A 27,323-nucleotide genomic window follows, 5' to 3' on the forward strand; every position below is an offset into this window, starting at 1 on the left:
GGGCGTTCATGTACGATTTTTACCTAGGAAACTCGTATTTACGATAATTCCGATAGCACGTGAAGGCAGCTTAGACGGGGGGGGTTTTTTCATAAACTATGGTGCCAAACCGGTAACTTGAACGTTTGACGTAACTCACTAGTTTTACCGTATATTGTAACAGATTTGCACATCCAAATATTTGTTTAGTTTTTTACCATTGTCCTCTTTATATGGTAGCCTATAACTTAAGTGACATGCGGTTTTTATTTCTTTTTATGGAGCCTACTGTATATAATGTTTTTTTTTGTCCAGGTTAAGTATTAATGCAAGTGAACAAGCATGTAAAAGAAAAAAAAAAGGACTTGTGAATATTTACAGATCTTCTATGCATTTATATTGAACTCATGTCTGATTGCACTGCCAAAAAAAAAAAAAAAATCCAGAACTAAATTTAAACCAGTAAATCCCACAATGCACACCGATACTAAAATCTTTTTCGTACCTTTAACATATTGGCAACCACCATAATGATGCAGGTGGTAAAACATTAATTTTTTATAATTTTTTTATGTAGCCTATATAATTTTGTTTTGGTCCAGGTTAAGTATTATTGCAAGTGAAAGAATGTTAAAGAAAAATATGTACAAATCTTCTATGCATTCATATTGGACTCATGTCTGATTGCACTGAAAAGAAAGTTGTTTTTACAAAAAAAAAAAAAAATTCTGATTAATTCTGTAAAAAATACAGTAAAATTGTAAACATATTATTTACAGAACAACCTGTAAATTTCAACCCGTAAATTCAGCAATGAACACCGCTTCTAAAATCTGTTTTGTATGTTTAACATACATTGACAACCACCATAATAATGCAGGTGGTAAAACATGCAGTGTTTATTTATTTTATTTACTGTGAAACCCATACGACGGTCACCAACTGAAACAGGCCGCTAGCTCACATAAATACAGGTTCGTGCACACGCCTCCCAACGCATGCGCAATACTCAAATCACTGAGCTGAGAAAACAACCAGAGGCGCGCACACTTCAATGTATTTGAGAATCTAGAATGTTCTCCAAAAGGCGGCGCACTCTTGCTCATAAAGAAGAACATGTTTGCCTATCAGAGTAATTTGATATACTCTAAAGGCTGTCAAATAACAGTATGTCATAAATTGGTATAGGGTGCATGCATCTAAATCATTTATAGGCCTATTTATTCAGTTTAGTAAGCAAAGTGGACAGTGATCTGTCTACACTGAAATTTTTTTTGTTGGCTTTACTTAATTTTATTATGTCAAGTGGTTGCACGAAATAAATGTATCCAGATATATTTTTTAAGTTGAGCGTACTTATATTTTGTAAACTGGTTGTACTTATATTTTATTAAGTTGAGTGTATTAAATCTCTTTCAGTAATTTCAGAATAATTATAATCATAATTTTAGCTATTTTGAGTAGAATTTACTCAATGGTTTTATTTTCAGTCACTGTAAAAAATTATTGTAAATTTACAGCAATTTACTGACAAAAAAATATTGTTAATTGCTGTAAAATTGATTATAGAATAATACTGCAAAGTAGGCTTGCTACGATAGTCGGTGTTGCCGGTGTTACCGGTGTCCAGACTCCACACCGGTTACATCACTTGCCCACCGTGGCACCGCCCACCGTCTTTTTGATTTTTTTTTTATAGTAATAAAATAATTTAGTTCAGTTAGAGAACAGACAATACAAATAAAAACTGAACGTGTCTGCTTAATAAAGCAGGATCCGACCGTGAGTCTCGGCAGCGGCAGGAGTCATTCATCAGATTTAAGACAGATTTAAGAGTGAGGAGCTGACTGAGATGATCGCGGAAGATTTGGTTTCAAAGCGAAACGTAAAAGCGCCTATTTAAGGGAGTTTGTCATTTGTTTTGTTGTTGTGTTTTTCGTTAAAAATAATAGGCTAATGAACCCACAATTCAAGCAACCCGCAGCCGAATTGGCGCTGATTAAAAACCGAAAGTAAAATGTGCACGGCCGCACAGAGCGCGCATTGTTTACTTTCGCCTGGCTCCGCAGTGCGAGCGCGCTACGCTGCTGCGCGGGTTTATTTTTGCCGCGCGCACCCTCGCGCTCGTGCGGGCGCGTCGAGTATAAACGAGGCTTTACGGACGAACTAACAGTGTGCATTCATGGCGTGCATCTCAATCATAGACTGATCAATGCTTGATCGGTGCCCTGACTACTGAACTAGGGAACTGATTGAGACGCACCCATGGCCTCACAGAGCACGCATTTACAGACGAGCGGTCAGTCACGGTGTGTGCGCACTGGCGCGTTTTCAGTTCAGAGCGGTCGTGTGCATGTTACTTTCGGTTAGATAGAATTAGTGATTTAAAAGCCTCCGCCGGTGATACCGGTATTACCGGTGTTGTCACACATCAATTAACCGGTGGGAAAATTTCCTCACCGTCACATCCCTACTGCAAAGCAATTTAAAGTTGATTGTTGTATGTGAAACACAGTAATTTGTAGTTTTTTTTTTTATTTAACAAAATTTAAACTCAAATATTATATATAGAATCAAACCATGCAAAGTATGAATGTGTCATTTTGAGTAGAAAATGTACTTCAGATGTCACAAAATCGCAAGTTACTAAACCTAACAATAATATTTGAACTAACTTCTATTAACCAGATTGACTTAATAGTCGTAAGAGAGTCAACCAGATTGACTCTTTTGGTCGTAAAGTGCTCTGTTTTTGTGAGTGCTTTTGTAAATGTGGCAGTGAAGCTTTGAGAGAGACCACAGAAGGTGTTTGGATTATAGCAAAATGCATTGATGCACACAGTATCTATATATGTTGTGTTGCCTGACATGAGATTTGTCTTGGACTTCACATAAAAGCTAAAAGTTTGACTTGTCACTTAAAGGGATAAAGGGATAGTTCACCCAAAAATGAAAATTTGATGAAAATTTGATGTATACATCACTGTCCATGTAAAGAAAATGGACAGACAACTTCAAATTAAACCCCGCAGCTCTCGACGACACATTGATGTCTTAAGACACGAAACGATCGGTTTCTGAGAGAAACCGAACGGTATTTATGCAAATATATCACCTCATATCAGACAAATGTCTTCAGCTCTCCAGACTGCCATCACTTCCCGTGAGTGAGGTCAAAATAGCGGCCGGGTCATAGATATATACATAGATACCTCATTATTGTCTGCGTGGATCGCTCGAATGAGGAATCTACGTATACACAAATCTATGACCCGGCCGCTATTTTGACCTCACTCACGGGAAGTGAAGGCAGTCTGGAGAGCTGAAGACATACGTCTGATATGAGGTGATATATTTGCTATAGTTTCTCTCAGAAACCGATCGTTTCGTGTCTTAAGACATCAATGTGTCGTCACGAGCCGCGGGGTTTAATTTGAAGTTGTCTGTCCATGTTTTTTTTACTCTAATAGAATTAGACCCCATTTACAAGCATTATATGAGTGACACACAGCAACGGTTGGAGTTAAAAATCTTAATTTGTGTTCTACTGAAGAAACGAAGACACCTACATCTTGGATGCCTTAGGGGTAAGCAGAAAAACATCACATTTTCGTTTTTGGGTGAACTATCCCTTTAAGTTAAATGATAGGCCTAGTGTCCAATAACTGGTATACAGCTGGTCATGTGATCTCAACATGTCTATCTGCTCCACGTAAAATAAAACTTTATTAGGCTACTGATAAGACATTGGCCATTTATCTCATGCGAGATGAAAACTGCACCTTTAACCTTAACAAACTCGTATTGTTGTCCGCTGCTTTCATTCCATATAGGGAGTTTATGAGCGCAAATACTTGCATTAAATATTTTACTCTTCATAAACCCGTCTCCAGCGTGTTGCCTCCGATCTTTCGAAAATATTGCAATTTAATAAATGTTTAATCAACACATCATCCTCAATAAACCCGTCTCCGGCGTGTTGCCTCCGATCTTTCGAATATTCCGATCTAATATGACCTATGACCTGTAAAGTTGCCAGATTAATAATCATACACTGTTTGTTCGTTGGCCAGAGGAGAACTGGCACCCAACTGAGCCTGGTTTCTCCCAAGGTTTATTTTTCTCCATTAGGTCACCTGACGGGGTTTTGGTTTCCTTGCCACTGTCGCCTTTGGCTTGGCTTGCTCAGTTGGGGACACTACATTTTCAACTAAATATCCAAATAAATCTAATTAGTAAACTAAATTAACCATATAAACTAAATGACTGATCTAATCACTGATCTAATGCCCACATATGATAATTGAAATGAACTGATGACATCACCGTTTTCTCCAGAATGGCTAGATGGCCGAATCAAATTCTTTTGCATTATTTTCCAGTTTAACACCGTGAAGCTGCTTTGAAACAATCTGCATTGTTAAAAGCGCTATATAAATAAAGTTGACTTGACTTGAACAGTACCTCTATTGATTAAAAACCTATACAGCAAACAAAAATAAATGTAAAAATATGTATGCTATCCTTAAAATAAATACAATTTCAGCAAAAGTAGGACTTTATCAAACAAACATTATTATTGTTTTAAAGTTCAGTTTATTGTTCACATAAATGTCTTTCTAAATAAACATTATTGTCAAACACATTCTCTGACATTACATTCACTGCAACGGCCCTTTTTGTTTAGCCTGGTTTTACCAGACTCTCGTACATTTCATTTCTACATTGTGGCTGCGTTCGAAGCCGCATACTCATTGAGTAGATACTCATTTTCAATAAGTACTTACTTAACGAGCTCTAAAAGAGTAGGTACTATATTGCCTGATCTCGTTAAGTATGAATGCGATCCGCACTTTATGCGCCATGTTGACGTTATCATGTGACCTACGACGTTATCTCAAGCGCAACAACTTGAAAGACGAGTGACAGGTTTAATTCAGACATCCCAAGTCTCCCGGAAGCTCCGGGAGTCTCCCGCATATTGATAGCGGCTCCCTGATGTCCGCTAATTAGTTAAATTCTCCCGCAATCTAGAGCGAGCAAGAGCTCGCATGCGAGACAGGGTCTTCGGGATACCTCCCTGAAAGGACTTTTTTCAGGTTGGGATGTCTGTTAATTCATCGATCTATAAATATCTTAATATTGATTAAACTTGTTAATTTTGTGGGCTTGTTGAAGAAACAGCTGCCCATTTATTTTGTGATATTAACCCTACTAATCTGACCCAGTTTTATCCTTACCAAAACCCCAAATCTTGATCTCTTAAATATGTTGTTGTTAGAGCCAAAATGCTGTTTTGTATTTGGGTTGTAATTCCGTTGTTTAACACTGGGTGGCGTATGTCTGTAACTTAGCCTTAGGTGTAAAGGCAGCAGATACAATGTTGTTGACAGGTGATTCACCATAAATATGTCATAATCTAAAGCTCAATAACATTTGAAGGGAATAATTTACAGTCATAAATCCAACTGTACAGTGTTCATCCAGGTGTCGGCTATCATGCACATCTTTTATATTTTTGATTTATATTAAAATATACTGTCAAATCATACTTAAATATTGCTGTTTTTCACTACTGTATATTGGCTCATACATAAATATGTCATAATCTAAAGCTCAATAACATTTGAAGGGAATCATTTACAGTCATAAATCCAACTGTACAGTGTTCATCTAGGTGTGGGCTATCATGCACATCTTTTATATTTTTGATTTATATTAAAATATACTGTCAAATCATACTTAAATATTGCTGTTTTTCACTACTGTATATTGGCTCACACATAAATATGTCATAATCTAAAGCTCAATAACATTTGAAGGGAATAATTTACAGTCATAAATCCAACTGTACAGTGTTCATCCAGGTGGAAAGCAGGGACAAGGATTATTCCTGTGACAGGGAAGATGAGGCTGGAGACAGACACAACACTGCAGATGAAGATGAGGGTGATGATGCAAATTCAAGGCACAGTAAGCTGAGTGGCACAGAGGAAAGCAGGGACAATGATTATTCCTGTGACAGGGAAGATGAGGCTGGAGACAGGAACCATAACAATGCTGATAAAGATGTAAATAACGATAAGTCAGACACCGGAAACTTGAGGAAAACAAGACCAGGACCAAAACATTTTGTGGTGACCATAAAAACAAGTAGTTGGAAAAAAATAAAGCCAAACGCAGACTCAACTCAGTTACAAAAGCCCTGGACAGATGTCTTTTATGAAGCGTTCACCAAAGTAAATCCTTGCTGTGTCCTTTCATTCAAGTATCAGCATGTAAAATGCCGGAAAAGTCATAAAAAAAGAGCACCTTATTTCAGGGCACTTGCTGTCTGTGTCTTTAATGATTGCTCAGCAAAATACAAGTTTACAATTAAAACAAAGCCCAAACCATTCCAGAAGCATATTGACATACATGTCATGCGAATTGGTGATGTGACCCACAAGGATAAAGAATTTAAATTCAGAAATGCAAAATTCACTAAAAGAGGAAAAATTGCTGCAACAATAGCAAAAGGAGTAAGTCAGCACTACTATGAATCACTGAGAAGCACACCACCAGATGAGATCTTGGCCGGAAACATCTCCAGATGCCTTACTATGGATGTCCTAAGAGTAATATCCAGTGAAGTTAGGAAAAGCACTAGACTCCATGATGATATTATAATGGAGATGATGCTCTGTCAGAAGATAATGAAGGAGTGCAGTGGTACTGCCTCTCAAGTGGCAGGTTACATTCAACACTTACAAGTGGACCCATTTGGTGTCCACTTGTATACAGATTGTGGTCTAGAAATACTGGCAGAGCATTTAAAAAACTCACCCCCAGTCACATTGCATCTAGATGCTACAGGCAGCGTCATGTCAAGGATTCCCAACCAAAACAAAAGAATCCTTTATTATGCCCTTGTTCTCCCTGGAAAGGGGAAGGATAAACCACCCATTCCTGTGTCTGAGCTAATATCTAACCAGCACTCCATACCAACTCTCACATTTTGGCAGATGGAAACACTGAGACATCTAAGTCAGATAACGACACGGAAGGTCCACCAGGTTGAGACTGATTTTAGCTGGGCACTCATTGGTAGTGTCCTCCTGGCCTTCAATAAAGAAAGTGTCTCATCCTATATAAACAGAGCACATTTAATTGTCAGCCAAAAAGTGAAAAGTGCAGATGCAGTGAATTTCACAGTGCTCCATCTCTGTTCATCTCACATTATAAAGGCTATAACACAAGCCTTTTCAAAGGAAACTGGTGACCATGCTGTGAAGAAATATGCCACATACTCTTTTGGTCTTCTACTTAACAGTTCCACCCTACAGGAAGCGCTTCACATCTTTGAAGATATGGCTGTGTTGTTCACATCAGCAAACAATTCAAAAAAAGTTATGGAGGCAAAAAACACACTGGACCAAAAGATCCTAAAGTCCAAACCTACTACAATGGTTGAAACACTTCCACCGTACGCAGAAGATATGGAGAGTTCGAGCAACATCAGGACAATATGTGGCAAATCTCCCTTCACACATGTGTTCAACAGTCTTCTAGAAAAGGGCAGGTGTGCAGAGACAGAGAGTGACATAAATAATGACTTCTACTGCCCAGGGATCATGAATGTCCTCATAAAGAACTATATGGGAATTTTTCCCCTTTGGAGTGGCATATTGCTTGGGGACCTGAGCAGATACGCCAAAGAGACCAACAAAGAAATCAAAACAAGGGAGACAAATTGCCATGTGGAGCAGTGGTTCTCAATTGTAAAGAATCACATTTTACATCGAAAGAAGTTCCTGCGGCCTGCAGATTTCATTACAAAGATGTTTAACTCTCTGCAAGGAAGATATACACAACATCAGATGATGCATAGCATTGATTGTCAGTCTCAAAGTGCATCTCCCAAGCAACAGACCATTGACCAGCAAGAGGAGCAATGGGCCAAAAGATCCATATCTGAAAGATCTGCAAAGCGTTGTTCAAAGTATTTTGATCCACCAGAAGCAGTGCCCCAACCAAAAAGACGCAAGACAAAGAAAATACCTGAGGATCATTCCGAGGATACATCAGCCATGGTATAATGAAATTCTCAATCATGTAAATAAAGCTTTTGTTTACATTAACTCATCTATCTATCTATCTATCTATCTATCTATCTATCTATCTATCTATCTATCTATCTATCTATCTATCTATCTATCTATCTATCTATCTATCTATCTATCTATCTATCTATCTATCTATCTATCTATTCATCCATCCATCCATCCATCCATCCATCCATCAGATGATGATGAAAAATCTTGATAGTCTTTCTCAAGAACAATGGGCCAAGAAATCAACATCTGAAAGACCAGCAGTGCCTCAACCAAAAAGACACAGGACAAAGAAAATACCCAAGGATCATTCAGAGGATACGACAGCACAGGTATAATAAAATTCCTAATCATGTAGCTTTTGTTTACATTAACTCATCCATCGATCCATCCATCCATCCATCCATCCATCCATCAGATGATGCAAAATCTTGATAGTCTTTCTCAAGTTGAGGAGCAATGGGACAAGAAATCAACATCTGAAAGACCAGCAGTGCCTGAGGATCATTCAGATGATACATCAGCCCAGGTACAATGAAATTCTCAATCATGTAATTACGCTTTTGTTTACATTAACTCATAGTACATTTAGTATTAAATTCAAATATCGCATTACAGATCCAATCTCTGTGGTCCAAGAAAGCATGTGAGATTGTCATTGCCATCACACAGTCAAAGGACAAAAAAAGGTCCTTTATCCTGCATCATTCAGAGCTGAAAACACTCCAGCCACATAAATGGCTGGCAGGGGAGGTGAGAAAAAAAAACTTTTGGGAAATGCTTTGCTTTTACAGTTTTTCTCATTCACTTTGGCACATTTCTCAGATCAGAGCTGAAAATCTCAAAACTATTTGTTCAACCACCACATTACCTAGTCACTTGTGCACATCATAAAAGCAGTTTCTCATTTTTTTTTAACAAAATTAAAATGCTTTGGTAAATTCATGCTATTGATTATGTACAATTGTCTGCATTTCCTACAATTGCTAATGCCACGTTGCTCAAAATGTATTAAATGGTTCTCTGTTGAATAGTCTTACCCCTCAAAGCATCCAGTCATTAGTTCATCGCATAAGTCGTTAAATGCAAAATGGTTGACCTAGTTATCATAATGTGAAAAATATATTATGTATACATTTCTAAGTGTTCAGGGGTAAAAGCATTAGATCAACCAATGACACAGCCAGTTCTCTAAAACTGCTCAAACATGCATGTCATGAATCTTCAACTAGAAGGCATATATATATATAGACAGAGCAGAAAACAGAGGAAGGGGTAGATAAGGCATGGGTGTATGCACATTTCTGGTGAAATGAGGCCCAGTGTGCACTGTACTGTAATATGGTATGCATGTTGTGATCTTAATACTACAAATGAATCCTGTCCAGTCTTGTGCAATCAATCTCCCATATTCATTAATCTGTTCATTTGTACTGTTAAAATTGATATATGCCATACAGGTAAAATACAGTTTTAATCACAGGCTTTTGCAAGTAATCCAATATGTTGTGCTGTTTGTACAAATTGTTCCGAGAAATTAACTTAATGTTTTGCAAATTTTAAGGATTATTTGAGAAATATGCCAAAGCAACTGAGAAAAACTGCACGGTAATTGATTAGGTTGGTTTCGAGAAAGCCAACCTACTGAAACACTATTATTATTATTATTATTATTATTATTATGAGACAAAATTGTATAATTCTGTCTCCTCCTCCTTTTTGAATCCATATGATCTGAAAATGGCAATCAAAACTGGAAAAAACTCCCTTAAAAAATGTAAAGTTAAAAACAGATTAAAAAAATTCTAACTGAAAACCTTCAAACTTCACGCTTTTAAATCTTTTTCAAACAATCTGGTCATTCTGGTGAGCTTTCTCAAACCAAAATCAAAGTTTGTTGTGACCATTTGTTTTTTTCTTTTTCTTTTTTTTACATTTATCTAATCAAGTTTATGTCTGGGCTTTTGTTCTTAGACAATGCAATGCTATTTTCAAGTGTTGGCGAACAACAGTGACCATGGACATAGGATTTAAGTACTAGATCACTTCACAGCAAATGTCATAATTAATGGTGAAAGAGATCAAGTACGGAGACATAGTCTCTCAAAGGTAAAAAATTATATTTTTTTATAATCATTAAAAGATTAAGATGTTAAATGTAATGCCTTTTTATTTTTAAAATACAGGTGAACTTTGATGACTATGAGGGAATTATAAGTTTCCTGAATCTCAACCAGAATCATTGGGTGTTTTTGGTGAATACATTTCATAGGCCTTTTTTAATATACATGACATGTTGTATACTCTATTCTATAGAAAATGACCATAATTTGATTGTTTTTGTTTTTTAAATCACTAAATAAATGAATGAATGAATCCATCCATCCATCCATCCTTCCAAACTTTCAGACCAGACTTTTTCAAATCAGTTTTTCTACAAACTTTGTTTTGTAGTTTAATTCTAGATACTTTTTTTAATTATTATAATAATTTTTCATCTTGCACAGTATTTCCATGCAGCATCCAGTCAGGTGTTTGTGGTAGACCCAGAAGGACATGATGAAGAAGCTAAATCCATGTATGCAGCCTGGAGATTTCGGCAACATTTTTGCTTTTTATATACTGTACCTACAACGTGTAACAAAAACATTTTTTTCTCTCACACATTTTGTGTTTGTAATAATATAACAGAGAAAGCAAATGCAGCACATTCATTTAAATTGGCTAACATATTGGGTCTCTTAATTTAAAAGTTTCAGTGGGGATATGATCAGAAAAATATCATATGAGCCAGGAAATTAAACACTCACTGAGAAGCAACGGATGCATCTTTTTCTACATTTAGACTTAAAACAGTAAGAGTAATAAAAAGGCTATTTACATGAAGAATATTCATTTTATTTGTTTACTGTGCCCAGAGAGTACTTCAAGATGACAAGAAATTCTCTCAGTAAAAATGACTGGGTGGACATAAAATGGAATGGCGGAAAAATGAACCATTCATTGCAACAAGACTGGTACAGCTGCGGAGTGTTTGTCATGCAGGTTGGTTTTCCTCATTTAATTGTACAACATGAAGAAAAACAAGTTCTTATTTGGGCTAAACTCTGACATAATTCTTATAAATTTATGGAGAAGAATGCTGATATGAGTCAGTCTTATAAGATCAATAGATTGTACTAAAATAACAAATGGGCCGGTACAAGAATAAGGCTACATATACAAGAAGGATCAGAGCAGAATCTTGTGTGGAGGCTTAGACTCTTTAATGTTTGTTCAATGCAGAATTTGTGAACAGAGTCCTGCATATCATTTATGCATGTTTTTATTTTATTTCTTTTTCTATGCATGGCTGATGTGGTGAATCATCCCTGAGACAGAAAAAAAATTAACTTATCTTGTTTTATATAGATGGCAAAGCAAGTTGTTGATGCTTTCCCAAACATCCCTTGCAATTTGAGCTTAGACATATCCAAGGAGAAACTAGAACAACTGCGACTGGCAATGGCAGAGGAACTTCTAAAAACCTCAGGTAAGTTATTTCTAATACAAAAAAAATAGCTGTCATTTAGATTATGGTATATAGAGGGTTTTTTTTTAGAAATATGTACCATTAATATCACATTAATATATGTATCATTTGCCAACACAGCTATAACTGTATGTTTTCAGTGTTCAAGAAAGAGAATTATTGCTCAGTCTGTGCTGCTGATGCCTCAAAATCCCATGATGATCCAGCAAAAACGTTTTGGGTGGGTAATGTTGCATTGATAATAAAAAACATGTTATGGCCATACTTATATATGTAACAGCACAAAGAAAGAAATGTATTACTAATACATTTGATGAGATATTTTTTTCTTCCCAGATTGAATGTCATCGGTGTCAGAGGTGGTTCCATGTGGCATGCCTTTCCATGTCTAAGAGACAGTTCAAGAAGGCTCAGAAGGTTGAATGGAAATGATCTTTATGTAAATAAGTTATTTCATTCCAACTGCCAATCTGTCTTTATTCAAATATTGTACACAGTTCCCCACATGTTTTGCAATCAAAAACATAATTTTTGTCAGTTATATTGGTGGCCAGCTGACAGAAAATAAAATGAAGAAAATACTAATTTGAGATAATAAAATGTTTGTGTAATCTGTTCGATTTCATTATTAAGAAATGTATAATTGTTTTGTTCCTTTTTGGTAAATTATGACATATTTATGTGTGAGCCAATATACAGTAGTGAAAAACAGCAATATTTAAGTATGATTTGACAGTATATTTTAATATAAATCAAAAATATAAAAGATGCGCATGATAGCCCACACCTGGATGAACACTGTACAGTTGGATTTATGACTGTAAATGATTCCCTTCAAATGTTATTGAGCTTTAGATTATGACATATTTATGTATGAGCCAATATACAGTAGTGAAAAACAGCAATATTTAAGTATGATTTGACAGTATATTTTAATATAAATCAAAAATATAAAAGATGTGCATGATAGCCGACACCTGGATGAACACTGTACAGTTGGATTTATGACTGTAAATTATTCCCTTCAAATGTTATAGAAGTTTGAAACTTGCATACCAATGTCGTATGCAACTTTAGAGACGGTCCCTAAATTTGCGAATATCAAACGTCAAACGTCAAACCAACTTCATGCCAGTTCATCACTGTGGACTGGAGGCAAAATGCTCCATTGATAACGTCGCTAAGACGGCACTGTTGTTTTCTGCTGCCATTTAATATCACTGATCATCGTGATTCATTATTTGTTTGTGTTAGCTTACTTTGCATCTGGATATGGTTTTAAATGCTTGTTGTACTAGTGTGTGGCTAGCTTCAGAGCCGTCCGTCCATGCATGACGTACGTTAGCTGCATGTGATGGTATAATTTAGCCTCACTTAATGTATAACCACCAGCCGTTTGGTTATCCTTGAGCCCTTTGCTCTGTGTGTTCCTCAAAGATTGTGAAGTGAGCAACATTTTTCTGTTTTGTAAGCCTGGTTTTGATTTCTGTGATTTAATGTTTAATTGTGTTTTTGTGTGGTTCATTTCATTTTTGTTCATAGCCTTTGGCTGTTGTAACGTGGCCACATTGTGAACTTTCTAGTTCACCACCAGCCAGGCTAACTACTGTGCTCAGTAATTTCATAAGTTTGCAGCCAACTGTGAAGGTGTATTATATTGTGTTTTTGTTTCTTTCAGGAGCTGAAGGCCCGCCCTGTGCAGAGGAGCTAGCTGTCTGTCCTCTTTTGGTGGTGGTTCCTTCACAGAGTGTTTTGCCGTGGGCACCTGTGTGTCTTTCACCTAGTGAGTGTGAGTGTTGTGTTGTGTGGAGTGGAATTTGATGAGTGGTGTGACCTTAGGACACTCACTGTCCAGCTAGCTCCCTGCTGGCAAGCCTCAGCCCCAAAAGTGTTTTTGTTTTTTTATTTTTGTTTTTCTTTATTTCTGGCCTGGTGCACACCTAACAGTGCAAAACTTTTGTCTACCTCAAAGTTTTTATATATTAAATTATTGTTGAGAAAATAAAAAAAGAGTTTTTTTGTATTTTGATCCACGTCTCTTGTCGTCTGTGGTCACGAACCAGCGTGTCTTGTATAAATTTCTCCGTGTAGTGAAACGGGGTGGCGTAGTCTGCTTTTCATTTAATTATACTTTTCCTCGTAAGTGTAACTGTAATTTACCTGATCCATCACCTCGCCACACATACACCGCAGTCCCAGACGTAGTACTGAAGGAAAATGAAAATTGAGCGGAAGTACGTAGGAGGGCGGAGCCGGGCTACTTTTTGTTATGGCCAGGATGAACGGTGGTGCAGGTAGGAGTCCATTAGAGCTGTAGATGGGGCAGGCTTTAAATTTACAGGGCCAGTCTGTCCAGAGATAACGCACCGCAGTAATAGAAGCAGCTGGACACGCTGGTGTAGATAATAAGACATAATTTAAACCTTGTTTGATAATGGGAGCAGGCAACCATTTGTCATCTGATCCACACTTTTCATCCTCAGAGCAGCAGATCTACGGCAGAAAAAAAAATACAGTCAAGGAAGGTTAGTTCAACAGTAGCATTCTCATAATGGTAGGGAAGGCAATTTCAGAGAGGCTAGCAATAGCAAGCTAGCTTTGAAAGCATAAGACCCCACCCTCCCTTCAGATCTCTCTCTCCTAAGCCACACCTCCAGTCTGCAAAACACATATTTGTAGTTTCTGCAGAAGAGCGCCCTCTGGCTTTCAGATGGAGCAGCAACCTTGGCCAAATTGCGTGCGGTTTAAAGGGGTCATCAACTGGCTTTTTAAAAAATGTTATACTGTTGTCTGAGGTCAACTAATGACGTTTGTGTGTTTTTTGCATTCAATATATTCTGCCTTGGTTTTGAGGCTCTCTGAAAAACGGTCGGTTTTGATGGGCGTGCCGCACAGAAGACTTGGAAGTAAACGCCCACGGCTAGGATTGGATACGATTTGCATATTTAATGAGCTTCAGCTCCCTCAGTACATGTGGGGATTGTTTTGAAAGTGTCTGGAGAAACGCTCACAGGGCTCGAAAAATATCTTTATCAAACAAACACAATGATTCATCTCTCATCCACCCGCGATTGATTGGAATGTTATTTCTGTATTACTTGGCCGGCCCGATCAACAGTGAATATAACCACGAACCGTACACACTAGGGGTGGGAATCTTAAGGGACTTAACGTTTCGACCCGATTCTGGGAGTAACGATCCGATTCCCAAAACGATTCTTAACATACATTTTTTAAACTAATTATCCTGCTGTGCAAATACATGAACTTTACATTTTAACCAAAATTGGAGCTAATATGTGTTTTGTTTATAGTTAGAATATCTGTTTGACAGTATTGCCATATTAAAAATGATTATGAAGATTGTTTTCAATACTTTTATTTTATTTACAAAGTTATGTTCAAGATTAACAAGCTCTAATGAAACATAGTAAGCCATATATACAATTGCAAAGAATAATCATTAAGAATAAACATATCTCAATTTGCAACTGTGACAATTTTTCAGTTTCTTTAGAACATTTTAACAAAAAATGTCTTTAAAGCCAAAAAAAGTTTACTTTGGTTAGAGCCACAAAAAAATATTTAAAACATAGGCTAATGCAGACGAAAAACAACTTTAGCGCTCGCTGAGAAGCCAAATTCAGTGTGTGCGCATAACATCTCGCATGAGAAAATTTGCCAAGCTTTGAAACATTGTGCAGTAGTTCAGCAATATTCGATAAGTCATTCCAAAAATTATTCCACGGATGTTGGTAGGTTTATATCCCGGCCACCGGGATAGGAGTGTTATTAAGCATTAATGGCAAGGAAAGCGCCTTATAGCCTACTTGAGCACCACTTCGTTATTTAGGCTCAGAATTTCGTTTGTTGGAAATATGAACTGACTTTAGAAATGCTTTTGAAATTAAAAACTTTGCATTTAATAAGCATCAGCCGCAGCGAGCGCAGACACAGAGCGGCCAGTGAAACGGAGAAGCGACTGCTGTAAGGCGTTTGTGCAAAACTGCGGAAAAACTGCATAAAAAGTGCGGGTGTTGAACCCTCTCACTGGGAAAAGTGTCCCCACTGGTGCGACGCCCCTGAGCAGGTCGTAATTTGTCCATTTTATCTTAAACGAAGCCAATTCACCAGCATATGAACGTTCGCCTATCAACGGGTTTTTCTGTTTGGCCAGTGGCTGCGCGCGCACGCACAGTGGTGAAGTGGCCGTTTGAATTGAACACAGAATCGATTCTGAATTTTTGAGAATCGATTCTGAATCGTTAGATAACGAATCGCGATACATCAATGCATCAACCTTTTCTCCCACCCCTAGTACACACACACACGCACGCAAGAAAGGAATGTTATTTCACTATAGCCCATCTGAAAAACACATAGTCCCCGGACGTTGGGCTTTGCGAGCACTGGCATTACAAGTCTGTGACCGCCTGCTAAGGTGTGTAATCAATAGATATCAAACGATCTGTAACAATGCAATACTAACACATAAAATAACATGTTTTACTCACATAAGTGTGTTGCACCATTCCTGTTGGATCCAATATAGAAGGCACAGCATTGTGTTTTAATCTCAATATTCTCAATGTCTGCAAATCCAGTCTCGACCTCTATCTTGTTCACAATCAATTCCGCGGTGAAATGAAGCGAACAAACGCGCAATGCCCCCAGTCGGTGTGCGGGCTTGAGGCGGTGCTTCTGCATTCTATGACGTCAGTGATTGACATATTCTGAGATCTCTCGTTTTCTGGGCCTGGTGTCTATAAAAGCTTTTCTTTGACTAACAAGGACGTGTTCAGCTCTGAAACTTACAGGATATTCTTATAATCACAATGAACTTTTATATATCAAAGGCTCAAAGGAAAGTAGATTTCTCAATTCATCACCCCTTTAATTTCGATTAATCGTGCAGCCATAATAATAATGAATGAAAACAACTTAATGTGCTCTGCTTTGTACCACCTGACCACTGCAGATTTATTTCGCCGTTGATAATGTTGCTGTAGAAACTCACAAGTCTGAGAATGTGAACAGCTCCGGGTAGAACGTCACGGATGCCATGTCTTAATTACGGTAATTACAACATGATGTGAACATAACATAAGCTTGTTGTTCAGTAGGAACTGTAAAGGCGGCTACTGTTATGCAAATACTAAGGTTGACAGGCAGGTGGGACAGCCTATCTTTGCATTCGGACCGAATACACTGATTGGATTAAATTTTGTGGGCCTGAGACTTCCACAGAAGACATATGTACATATTTTAATATTTAGACCACTTCTATTATTGATTGCTATCAGGATGATAAGTGTTTCAATCAGTATAACAAAAAGTGTTTATAAAAAACATTGCCTACCCTTCCTTTAAAGGGTTAGTTCCCCCAAAAATGAAAATCACCCCATGATTTACTCACCCTCGCCTCAAGTCATCCTAGGTGTGTATGACATTCTTCTTTCAGACGAACACAGAGTTATATTAACCCTTAAATGCATACCTCGGGTCTTTAGCGACCCGAGACTTCATTCACTACCCTCCTCCTCATTCATTTTTTAAAGTTAGACATCAACCTTCTTAGTATTCCTCAATCAATCCATTTTAAACAATATAACAAGAAAATAATTATAAAATTATAATTGAATGCCTGTTTTTCCACTAGTTTTTTGTCAAAATTGTATAGGGTCGCTAACGACCCGAGGTATGTAAGATTGTACGCATTTTTTTATCTGCACAATAATAAATAAATCTATAATGACGAAATAATGCAATTCACCTTTGTTCCACAGGGTAGCAATGTCTGATTGACAATGATGAAGTGAAGTTTCACTCATATTTACCTCAGATAGAAAACGAAACAATAATATATAATCTGCAAAACTTGAAATGGCTCAGCGATTTACTGCAGAGACAATACTGAACGCAATCAAATATTAGTGTCACTGTCACTTGATGATGGATCTGGTGAAGGAAGCTGTCAGTGATCAAAATGTTTATTTTGAAGACGTTGAAAATGAGTTTTGAGGATATGCGTGAGATCGCAAATATGAGGGCAATGCTGAATGTACTGGGAAATGAGTTCTGATGAGGACAGTGGTGATGGTATAAAACATCTGCTCAAACTGAACCCTTCCAGGCTCCAAAAGGTAACGAAATATGTTTTATTTTATTCTTCTGTAATTGTTACTCAAATATCAGGAGTTTTATATATTATCGCGACAGGTATAGATCTATCCATGTTTGATATAGATCCGGGTTGCTAAAGACCCGAATATGTAAGAATGTTTGGCAAAACAGTCATACATTTAAGGGTTAAAAATGTCCTGGCTAATCCAAGCTTTATAATGGCAGTGAATTGCAGCCCAAAATTTGAAGCCCAAAAAAGTGCATCCATCCATTATAAAAGTGCTCCACACGGCTATGAGGGTTCATAAAGGCCTTCTGTAGCGAAGCCATGGGTTTGTGTATCCATATTTAAAACTTTACAAAGTAAAATATCTAGCCGTGTGGAGTACTTTTACAATAGATGCACTTTGTAGGGCTTCAAATTTTGGGCTGCCATTATAATGCTTGGATTAGCCACAACATTTTTAATATAACTCTGATTGTGTTCGCCTGAAAGAAGAATGTCAAATACACCTAGGATGACTTGAGGTGAGGGTTAGTAAATCATGGGGTAATTTTCATTTTTGGGTGAACTATCCCTTTAAAACCAGCCCTTGTTTGAATTCATATTTCTTAAAATTACAATTTTCTAATGAATATGTACTTAAATGTTTTTGAAGGTTATCTTACCTCAAAAAAAACACCAACAGTCTCATTAAGAATGGCATTGATATCCTGATTAAACACAATGCCAACGAAAGACTGGTTGAGGATGGCCTGAGTAGGGAAAGGTCCTTGGAAAGACACGTTCTTCTCCCCATAGGCGACAGCTCTTGCCCCGAGCACAAGTCTGAATGCCACATCCTGTTTATCCTCTGGGTGGATACTATTGAACCCCGCACCAAAAACAGGCAAATCAGCATGTTAGAGTCCAGCACTTTCATTACACTATTGGAATAACACTTTAACTACCAGTTTCTGCTCTTCCTCACCTGCCCCAGGGCGACTTTTCATCAGGTAGGTCGATAGCAACAGCCATAAAGGTGTTCTTCATGCGCGGATTAGGGGCAAAGCCATAGTCTGCTGTCTGATGCCAGCGTATTTCTCTGAACCCGTCGTGCTTATCGTTTTTGCGATTTGTACTTAGCTAGAAATGAAATGGAAGTGCAATTTAATTTCATGCTATGACACATAGGTCTTAAGATATTTTCCTTACATTGCTGGCTATTTAAGCAAGTGCTGCTCGCTGCAAAGCCAAATGACGTCCAGCTCCTATTAGTTTGATGTAATGAAGTTATGTTGTAGTCTGCATTACGCTCACCTGAGACAAAGAGCAAAGGTAAAAATAATAAAGTCTTTGCACATGTTATAATTGTTATAAAGGGCTATAATTCTGAGAAGTACTACCTTGATACCATATGGCTCCTGTTATGGTCATGCTGAGTAATGGATGTATCATGGCATTCCACAGCACTGAACTCGTCCATTCAGCAGAGATGTTCCCAAAGAGGTAACTTTGCATAGGCGGAGGACTATTCCAAATACGAAGGAACAATTCAGGTACAGAAGTTGAGAATGTTAAATGAGAAGCAATTCAAGTCATTGATATTGTACTGTATTTTACAAACTATTCATTCAAACACATTTACTTATGAAGGTCAGTGACGTACTGTACAGGAGTTTTCATAATAAAGAAAATAATATTTTAAAGTGCCCCATTATCCTCATTATGTCCCTTTTATGCAGTGTGTAATAAAGCTGTTTGTGGATGTAAACCGTCTGCAAAGTAATAAGTGTACGGTAAATAAAGTTATTATCTCCCAAAAGGAAGAATAGACTCTAAACTGCGTATACGAGTCGTTTGTAATTCGAAATCCCACTGCGTTATGGTTCTACGTCACTAGAAAACACATTTGCATAATGCCGTCTATGTTGTACATTGTCCGCCCGTGAACAACTTGACCCGCCCTCAAACGTCATTTTACTGATTTACATTTTGCTTCTCAAATCTCAGAGTTCAACGCAGGATTCGCAAAATGCTTGCTCTTGAAAGATGGGTCAGTACCGGTTTATTTGGACCAGCTTGATCCTCAGAATCACAACCTGCAGATGTTAAATTGGGCCGGAGCGCACCGGAGCTCAGCTCTGTCTCCTTCAGCACGAAATATTGTCATTAGACTTTAATTATTGTTCGTCTCCTGGCAAATACAGGCTACATGGAATTATCAGACGTCATAATGCATTAATCGCTGCGTTCTCTGGTTCAGCACCGCGCCCACAGCCATCAAGGTAAAACCGTCACAATTCTAACAGTGAGTTACCATGGAAATCCGCGAACGGCTGGAGCAGCGGTCAGGAACCTATGGCTCGCCAGGTCTCTCACACTATACCAACATATCTAACATTTACTAACATGATCGATAAAAAGATTAGACACACACACCAACAGAGATCCGTTCTCTTCAGAAAAAAGCAGCCAATTACAATTCCCTTGTTGTACAGCCTACCGAATTTAATGACAAGTTTATGATAATAATATTCAAGTTGTGTGTTCGGTGCTGTTCGCGAGTGTCACGATAAAATAAATAATAAAAGCATGATAAGTCACGAAAGACAACTGAATTACTGACATAATGCTGTGCGCGCGCTCCGAGCGCAACATGGACAAACGGACAAGCATACTAGCCTTTGTCTTCGGTTGCGCGCCTAAATGGCCAAATACACACAGAAATAAATCAAAATGCCAAGTCGAGTATTCACATAAACATAGTAGATGTAAGCACTGTGGGCGTTCACACACATGAAGAGGATTTATACTCATCAGTTGGTCAACCTCACAGTGAAAGCCCTGCACAATTAATTCCATATTGCAACTTATTTATTGTTTGCTGCATAATTGTTTGTTTTAAGTTATGGACCTAATAATTACTACTGTTGACATTTTATTGAAAAAAAAAATGCTTTTAAAATAATAATTTTATATAATTTTTTACTGTGGCTCTTTTGGAAAAATGCATTAACCAAAAAATGAACAAGATGTCTCTTTGGTCAAAAAAAAAGTTCCCAACCCTTTTCAGGGACACAGACGAAAACGAAAAGACTACAGTCAAAGCTCATCTTTAGGGGGGTATTGTCAAATAATCTACTGCCCACTGACATGGTTTTGAAAGCTATTTATTATACATTTTTTGGCCTTCAACTTATTAAAAATGCACATATGTAGATCAGAGAAATCTAAATTTTCTCGGGGGAGCATTCCCCGGAACCCCCCTAACTACCTAAAATTTGGGACCTCACTTTTTCACAAAATCCTGCCTATAGCCCTAAGTGAACTGTAAAGTATTTCTCTTTGTTTGAATAACTACTCAACCCTACCTTACACATTAATACTGGAAAAAGAGTGTATTATTCACATGGGTTTGTTGATGGACATACTCTTGTTAATGCTGATGGTGAGGAATTACTGCTGCAACATCTCACAAATGTCAAAATGAGTGGCGTATCACTGAGAAACGTCCTGTTTAAGTCGCCCTTGCGATGGAGGTTTGGATTGAATAAATGTGAATAATTTTAACGAAATAAAAGAGATCATACAAAATGCATGTTATTTTTTATTTAGTACTGTCCTGAATTAGACTAGGTAAACCCAGCCTGATCTGCCGGGGATTCGATTTCGCCCTGCAACTCAGTCTGGAAACCTGTACATTCATTTCTACTGCTTCTGTTACACTTTTGCGGGAACCAATCACAGCCTGGCTTATCCACCTGGTGCGCTATTGGCGGGTTTAACACGATGACGGATAGAGAAGCGATGCCCGTTGATCACGCCTCTTGTGGTCTGATTGGTTGAAGGACAATCCAATTGCGTACAGAGTCATTTAATTTATGCTTGTTTATCACGCCTCTTGTGCAGTAGAAAATACAGAGCAGACTCCCCAGACCAATGTTCAATCTTAAATTGAGCTTGGTCTGGTGATAGCCAGACAATGTTTGAAAAAAAAACCAATCAAAATGAATTTTATTACACAACTTAAAAACAGGGTGTGGCCCGGTGTGCTAATATTATACCTGGTCAATGATCCCTTCAATCCACACTTGTCAAGTGCCCTCTGGGATGACCAGGCTTCCACAGGTGTGCCTTCCCAACACGTCTCTACAAGTCCGATGGGATAATTCAGTGTCTCATAGAGATAGCGACCAAAGAGCCAGCAAACTGCAGAGAAATGGTTGAAATTCTTTCCACCAAGCCATTCTTGAAAAGACAAGAAGAACAGCTGCTAATCTCTCTCTTCAGGGAAAGGTAGAGTTTAATGCATGCCTTTTGCTAACAAGTTTTCATTTTCATCAAGGAAACAAAAAGCAGGCATTCTTGAAGGGTTAGAATTGAAAAAAAATCCAAATAAATTCTGTCATTAAGAAGGCATCCTCATGTGGTTCCAAACCAGTAAGACTTTCGTTCATCTTCAGAACACAAATGAAGATCTTTTTTAAGAAATCTGAGAGCTCTGACCCCTCCATAGACAACAATGTAATTACCACTTTAAAGGCCCAGAAAGGTTGTAAAGGGGGTGAATTCTGGAATCCACTGCCGTTTCAATGTATATCTGTTGCGTGATTGTAATCAAGGTATTAATTATTATTTATCCAACTATATATTTAATATTTCAATTTGAATAACTTCTTCAAGCTTATGAGATTTGCTTTTACTTTTACTTATATTTATTTTATATTATATTTTATTCATTTTATATCTATAAGCTTTTATTTTTCTTTGCATCTTCCATCCATTAAATATAGTCTGCACCTCTTACTGAGAGAAAGAACATGCTATCAGGATGTTTTGGTAAAGTTTCTGGTCAGAGCTCGACCAACTGTGTATCTGTATGTGCGCTAGTATTCTTTGTTACAGATCAGTCAACAGTTGATCAATGGAGACATGTTTCTGCCTATCAGTCCATGTGTGGAAATGTACAATGATTATCCATTTTCTCTTAGCCAATCAGAATCATTTAACCTGAAGTAATGACGTAGCTAGACCTTGAAAAGAGTATAATTGTGGTGGAAAATTGTACATACAGGAGCGCGGCCTACGAACTCCTCTTCTCTTGAACAATTGAACAATTTCTTCTCTTCTGTGTCAATCTTGTTTATGTTGTAACAGCAGTGCGGCGCTCCCGGGTTCTACTCTGTATTGACTCTGTAGTCACATGGACTATTTTAACAATGTCTTTACTACCTTTCTGGGCCTTGAAAGTGGTACCGATAATTAAATTGCTGTCTATGAAGGGGTCAGAGAGCTCTCAGATTTGATTAAAAATATCTCAATTTGTGGGTGGTGTAGGATCAGTAATTAAAGGTGGGGTAAGTGCTTTCTGTTTACCGATGTTGATTTCAAATCACCAAAACAAACACGCCCCTATTTTGATAGCTCCGCCTCACACATACGTAACCCAGGCAACGACTACGGTGGAATCTGCTGTGCCAGCCAGACGAGGGTATGATGTCATCAACAAGTGAAAGCAATGTGTGTTACTATGGTAATCCAGGTCGAATGTTCAGTGAAAAAGTCATTCCTTCCATCCCAAAAACACAAACACAGTTCTCATGAAGTGGGACAGTCCAACTAACGAATATATTACAATTATGACAAGATTCGAGGGTTATATCGATCACGAAAAGAGGAACCAAAGGAAACAAACATATATTAGGAGTGTATTATCTTACTCTTCGAACACACTTTTGGAGCTGAAGCTTGAAACAGACAGTGAGGAGGTTTAGACGCTCCAGACTTATACGGTGTGGAAATGAATGGGTCTTTATCATCGCTGAAGTGAACGACAAAACGATCGCAAATGGACAAGCAAGCGAACATGACACACGAGCATATTCAAGCAAAAGTCAGGGTTCTGTGAAACAAAACAAAATCAATGTTACTCGCCTATCGAGAAGAAATAAAGCAACCTTGGCCTTCACTCCTTGAGTTCTCTCCAGCGCTGGAAAGCTGATCCGATATTTACACGGGTCCCACTTCTTGTCTGATCGTAAGCCTTCTTTTGTTGTACAGTTTTTTATCCACCATCTCTCTCTTTCTGTCATCGCTCGGCTAATGTCCGTCCTGTGTCGTGTCTTCTGAATAATGACGTGCACTGAGCGCTCTTCTCCCCGTCATTAGTAGACACGCCCCTTACTGCTGATTGGCTATACGTTTGTTTTGGTACTCGGCCTGAGAGACTTTTCTAAAGCATTTTTGAAATGCCACTTACTCCACCTTTAATGACAGAATTTTAATTTTATGGTTGAACTAACCCTTTAAGATAAAATGGGAATGCAACAAATAATTTTAGCTTGTTTCCATACGACCGTATGAGTCACACCTGCTGTTGGTCGGGACCAAGGAACTTCCACTCCTGCGAGATCAATTAGTTCCTCTTCGCTCTTCTCCAAGGCAGCCTGGAAGATCCTCACATTAGGAAACTTAGATGCCATGGCCAGCTCCTCTGTTGTATTGATCACCTTTTGAAGAACAAGAGACATGTTTTGGGTTAACCACATCTGAAAGATGTCAACTTTAAGAGTTAAGAGAAATGTACTCACTTGACCAACAGTGAATGCCATGTTACTTTGTCCACTACATAACCAGATGTCTCCAAAGAGCACATCTGTGAGCGTGATTGAGCTGTTAGTTGTATTCTGAGATACAGTCAAGTTGTAGGGACCACCGGCCTCCACAGGATTGAGAGTTGTGCGCCAAATACCTGTGAGACAATCCACTGTCATTGTTCTGAATTATTCCAAACAGATTAAATTTTCACCTTTTGTGTTTCTCAGAAGAAAGTCAAGTCATACAGGATTGAAATGACAAGAGTCATTTTTACATGTGTAACTGATACTCACCATTGATAACAGTAGCAGAGTGTCCAGACTCGTTGTGTGATCCAGACAGTGACACCACAACTTTGGCTCCTGTCTGTCCAAATCCCCACAGGACTGCTTTGGCTGGTGCCTTCTGCAGAACCATGTGATCCCCATAACTAGAAGAGAACCGAAACACTTCTGCTGGCGCTGGGAATACAAAGAAATGAACATAAGCTTTTAAATTATGGTAAGATTGCATTGTAGTAAAGGGGAAGTCCAACTACATGAATCAATTCTTCAAAAAAGAATTTGGGTGTTTCTGGCAGCATCTCAGTACAGCTGAAACCCTATCAAAGGTTGTATCAGTTTGAAGCATCCTTGGAAGGTGGCCATTGTTTTGAATCCTTATTTCAGCATATTTTGAAGGATGCATCAAGTGTAACATCAGTGTAAATAACCTGCCGTGTTGGCGGAGCCCATTTATACTAACTCCGCCCACTGACGTTGAACCAGACAAAATTACAGAAGATGCTGGATTGTCAAAAGTAGCAATAGTGTAGAGGTAAGGTGTGTGGCACAAACTTTTGATGCAAATCAACCAGAGTTCAAATCCGCCTTTTTGCCAAACTTACTCCACTGACTTTTCCCATTGCATATCTGATCGAAAAGGCATTTATTTTCAATATAAATTAAGAAATATTTGAAAAGTGGAAAAAAAGTGTCTAACGTGTGTTTAATAATAAAGTGTTTATGTAGGGAGGGCTTGTCCCAATAAGGCGGCATTCATTTAATAATTGTAATAAATATAATAATTTACACTATGTTATTATTGCATATCATGTACAACAACACTGAGGGGTAAAAAGCATCTGCCACTATTTAAACTTTCTTGCAAAGAAAATACTGCTTTTTTTACATAGTGTAAATTAAATATATTGCCGCTGCCGTGTATCAGTCACATCCCCCAATGACCCACAATCCTTTGCACACATTAAAATTCACGCACCGAGCTTGTCCAATTTCATTATGAAATGCAAGACAATTTTTTTTTAAATGTTTCAGAAGATGAAGGTATGTTGTTAAACAGCTACATAATTATAAACTGCCCGTGACATAAACGTTTGTCATTCGCTGTATTACATTAATATGATTTTTAATAGTATTCTTCGGGGGCGGAAACCTTTATGCCAGTCATGCGGGCATATGCCCTTCAAGTGGAGTTGGAAATATTGTAATTACGAGTTCTGAGCACATGAATGACAAAGCAAACGTATTTACAAATAGGAAACTCGAAATTCTGAGTTGTGAGTTGCTGAGTTGTGACATTAGAAAGGGTATGTCAACTTAAAACTTTGCTGAAACTACGGTGACGCATTGCTGCCACATTTTTTTTTCTTCACTCAGTTATGTCGTAATAACGAGATATGTCGTTTTAACTACATATTTTCTCGTAAAAACGAGATCTTATGTCGTAAAAACGACATCTTTTCTCGTAATAACGAGATCTTATGTCGTTAAAACGACATATATTTTCTCTTAATAAGTGTCGGCCCTGACAGTCTTGTCTGTTTTGTCCTTGTTTAGTCTTTCTTTGTTTGTCTTGTGCTTGAGCACATGGCTGTGTCTTTGTTTGTGTTCCTCTTGTCCTGCCTCCTTGTTTCCCTTTACCACGCCCCCTTGTTTAGTCCCTGTCTAGTCCTCATTTCACTAATTGTGCTCACCTGTTCCTCATGTGCTCTGGTCCCTTTATATTGTGCTACTTTCCCTCATGTCCTTGCTGGTTCGTTGCGTTTGTGTGCATTCGTTGTCTGGCTTATCTTGTCCTTGTGATCGCTGTTGCTCTTGCCTAGTTATAGTTAGTGATGGGCAGACCGAGGCTTCGTGAAGCACTGAAGCAGTTGAAGCAAATGTGTCATATTGTTTCGAAGCTTCGAATCAATCTGACACCCGTCTCTACGGCGCCATCTAGTGGTCATTTCCATGTGTTGATCTGAAATACCTTGACAATGATCCATGTAAAAAAAAATTGTTTTTAACATCTGTCTGACAACTACATGATCTTGGTTTTGTAACCTGTAGCCTCGTCATTGTAAAGAACTATATATATTTTGTTTGTTATACAAAATGAACATTAATAAAATAAATAAAGCCACAATGTGTCACATTTGTCACAAAACATTTTTATTCAAAAATATGAATTGCTCTGCTGTTGAAGGACTCAGCTGACTTCTTTTTTTACATATAATTTCTCCAGCCTTTGAAAAAATCCTCTCACAAGGGACACTTGTTGCTGGCAAGCACAAATATTTTTGGATGATGTAAATACATGGATGATGTATTGTTGCAGAAGGCTAGCTGCCTATCACAATACACACATCTCACTTTATTTGGTGCTTCCAAATGGAAATGCTCCCACACCACAGATGTACGGCATCTCTTGCGTGCAGCCTCCATTTTTGATATATTCTATTAATATATCTATCTATATATCACCTATGAATCTGTATCTATATAATTCTATATATCTAACTTATGCTGTGCTATCTATCTGTCACTATCTAACTTAGCCTATATGAATGTGTCACTATATCTATACTATATGTCACTGTCTATACCTCAGTCAATATATCTAATTTAAATCTAGCCTAAATATAACTAACCAAAGCGCACTATAAATCTCACTGCTATCACAAAATCACTGCTATCACAAAATCACTCTCCTCTCACAAAAACCCACGAGGTGAAGATGGATTTACTTCACT

At 37.9% G+C, this 27,323-nt stretch overlaps 2 protein-coding genes across 2 annotated transcripts in view; one reads left to right on the forward strand and one right to left on the reverse strand.

The window, feature by feature from the left end:
• Positions 1 to 27,323, reverse strand: part of hpxa (hemopexin a) — a 44,929-nt gene that overhangs the window by 6,000 nt on the left and 11,606 nt on the right. The window contains exons 3-11 of the mRNA XM_079820708.1: positions 24,601 to 24,768; positions 24,301 to 24,461; positions 24,081 to 24,219; positions 21,775 to 21,958; positions 19,114 to 19,238; positions 18,954 to 19,027; positions 18,699 to 18,853; positions 18,397 to 18,592; positions 13,765 to 14,097 (exon numbers count right to left, since the gene is read on the reverse strand). Of these exons, the coding sequence (XP_079676834.1) occupies positions 13,765 to 14,097; positions 18,397 to 18,592; positions 18,699 to 18,853; positions 18,954 to 19,027; positions 19,114 to 19,238; positions 21,775 to 21,958; positions 24,081 to 24,219; positions 24,301 to 24,461; positions 24,601 to 24,768 (1,535 nt within the window). The remainder of the gene's footprint in view (positions 1 to 13,764; positions 14,098 to 18,396; positions 18,593 to 18,698; positions 18,854 to 18,953; positions 19,028 to 19,113; positions 19,239 to 21,774; positions 21,959 to 24,080; positions 24,220 to 24,300; positions 24,462 to 24,600; positions 24,769 to 27,323) is intronic.
• On the forward strand, positions 10,046 to 12,218 carry LOC307129135 (uncharacterized protein). The gene is made up of 5 exons (XM_079821333.1): positions 10,046 to 10,671; positions 10,991 to 11,117; positions 11,484 to 11,604; positions 11,745 to 11,824; positions 11,941 to 12,218. The coding sequence occupies exons 1-5, from the start codon at positions 10,649 to 10,651 to the stop codon at positions 12,034 to 12,036; spliced, it is 447 nt and encodes a 148-aa protein (XP_079677459.1). The 5' UTR covers positions 10,046 to 10,648; the 3' UTR covers positions 12,037 to 12,218.

Source organism: Gobio gobio (genome assembly GCF_949357685.1).
Source record: "Gobio gobio genome assembly, chromosome: 7".
Lineage (NCBI taxonomy): Eukaryota > Metazoa > Chordata > Actinopteri > Cypriniformes > Gobionidae > Gobio > Gobio gobio.

Coding starts and splice junctions, on each gene's coding strand:
- LOC307129135 (XM_079821333.1), top strand. CDS start 10,649: ATGTATGCAGCCTGGAGATTTCG. Junction 11,605..11,744: donor GGAACTTCTAAAAACCTCAG/GTAAGTTATTTC, acceptor GTATGTTTTCAG/TGTTCAAGAAAGAGAATTAT. Junction 11,825..11,940: donor ATCCAGCAAAAACGTTTTGG/GTGGGTAATGTT, acceptor TTTTCTTCCCAG/ATTGAATGTCATCGGTGTCA.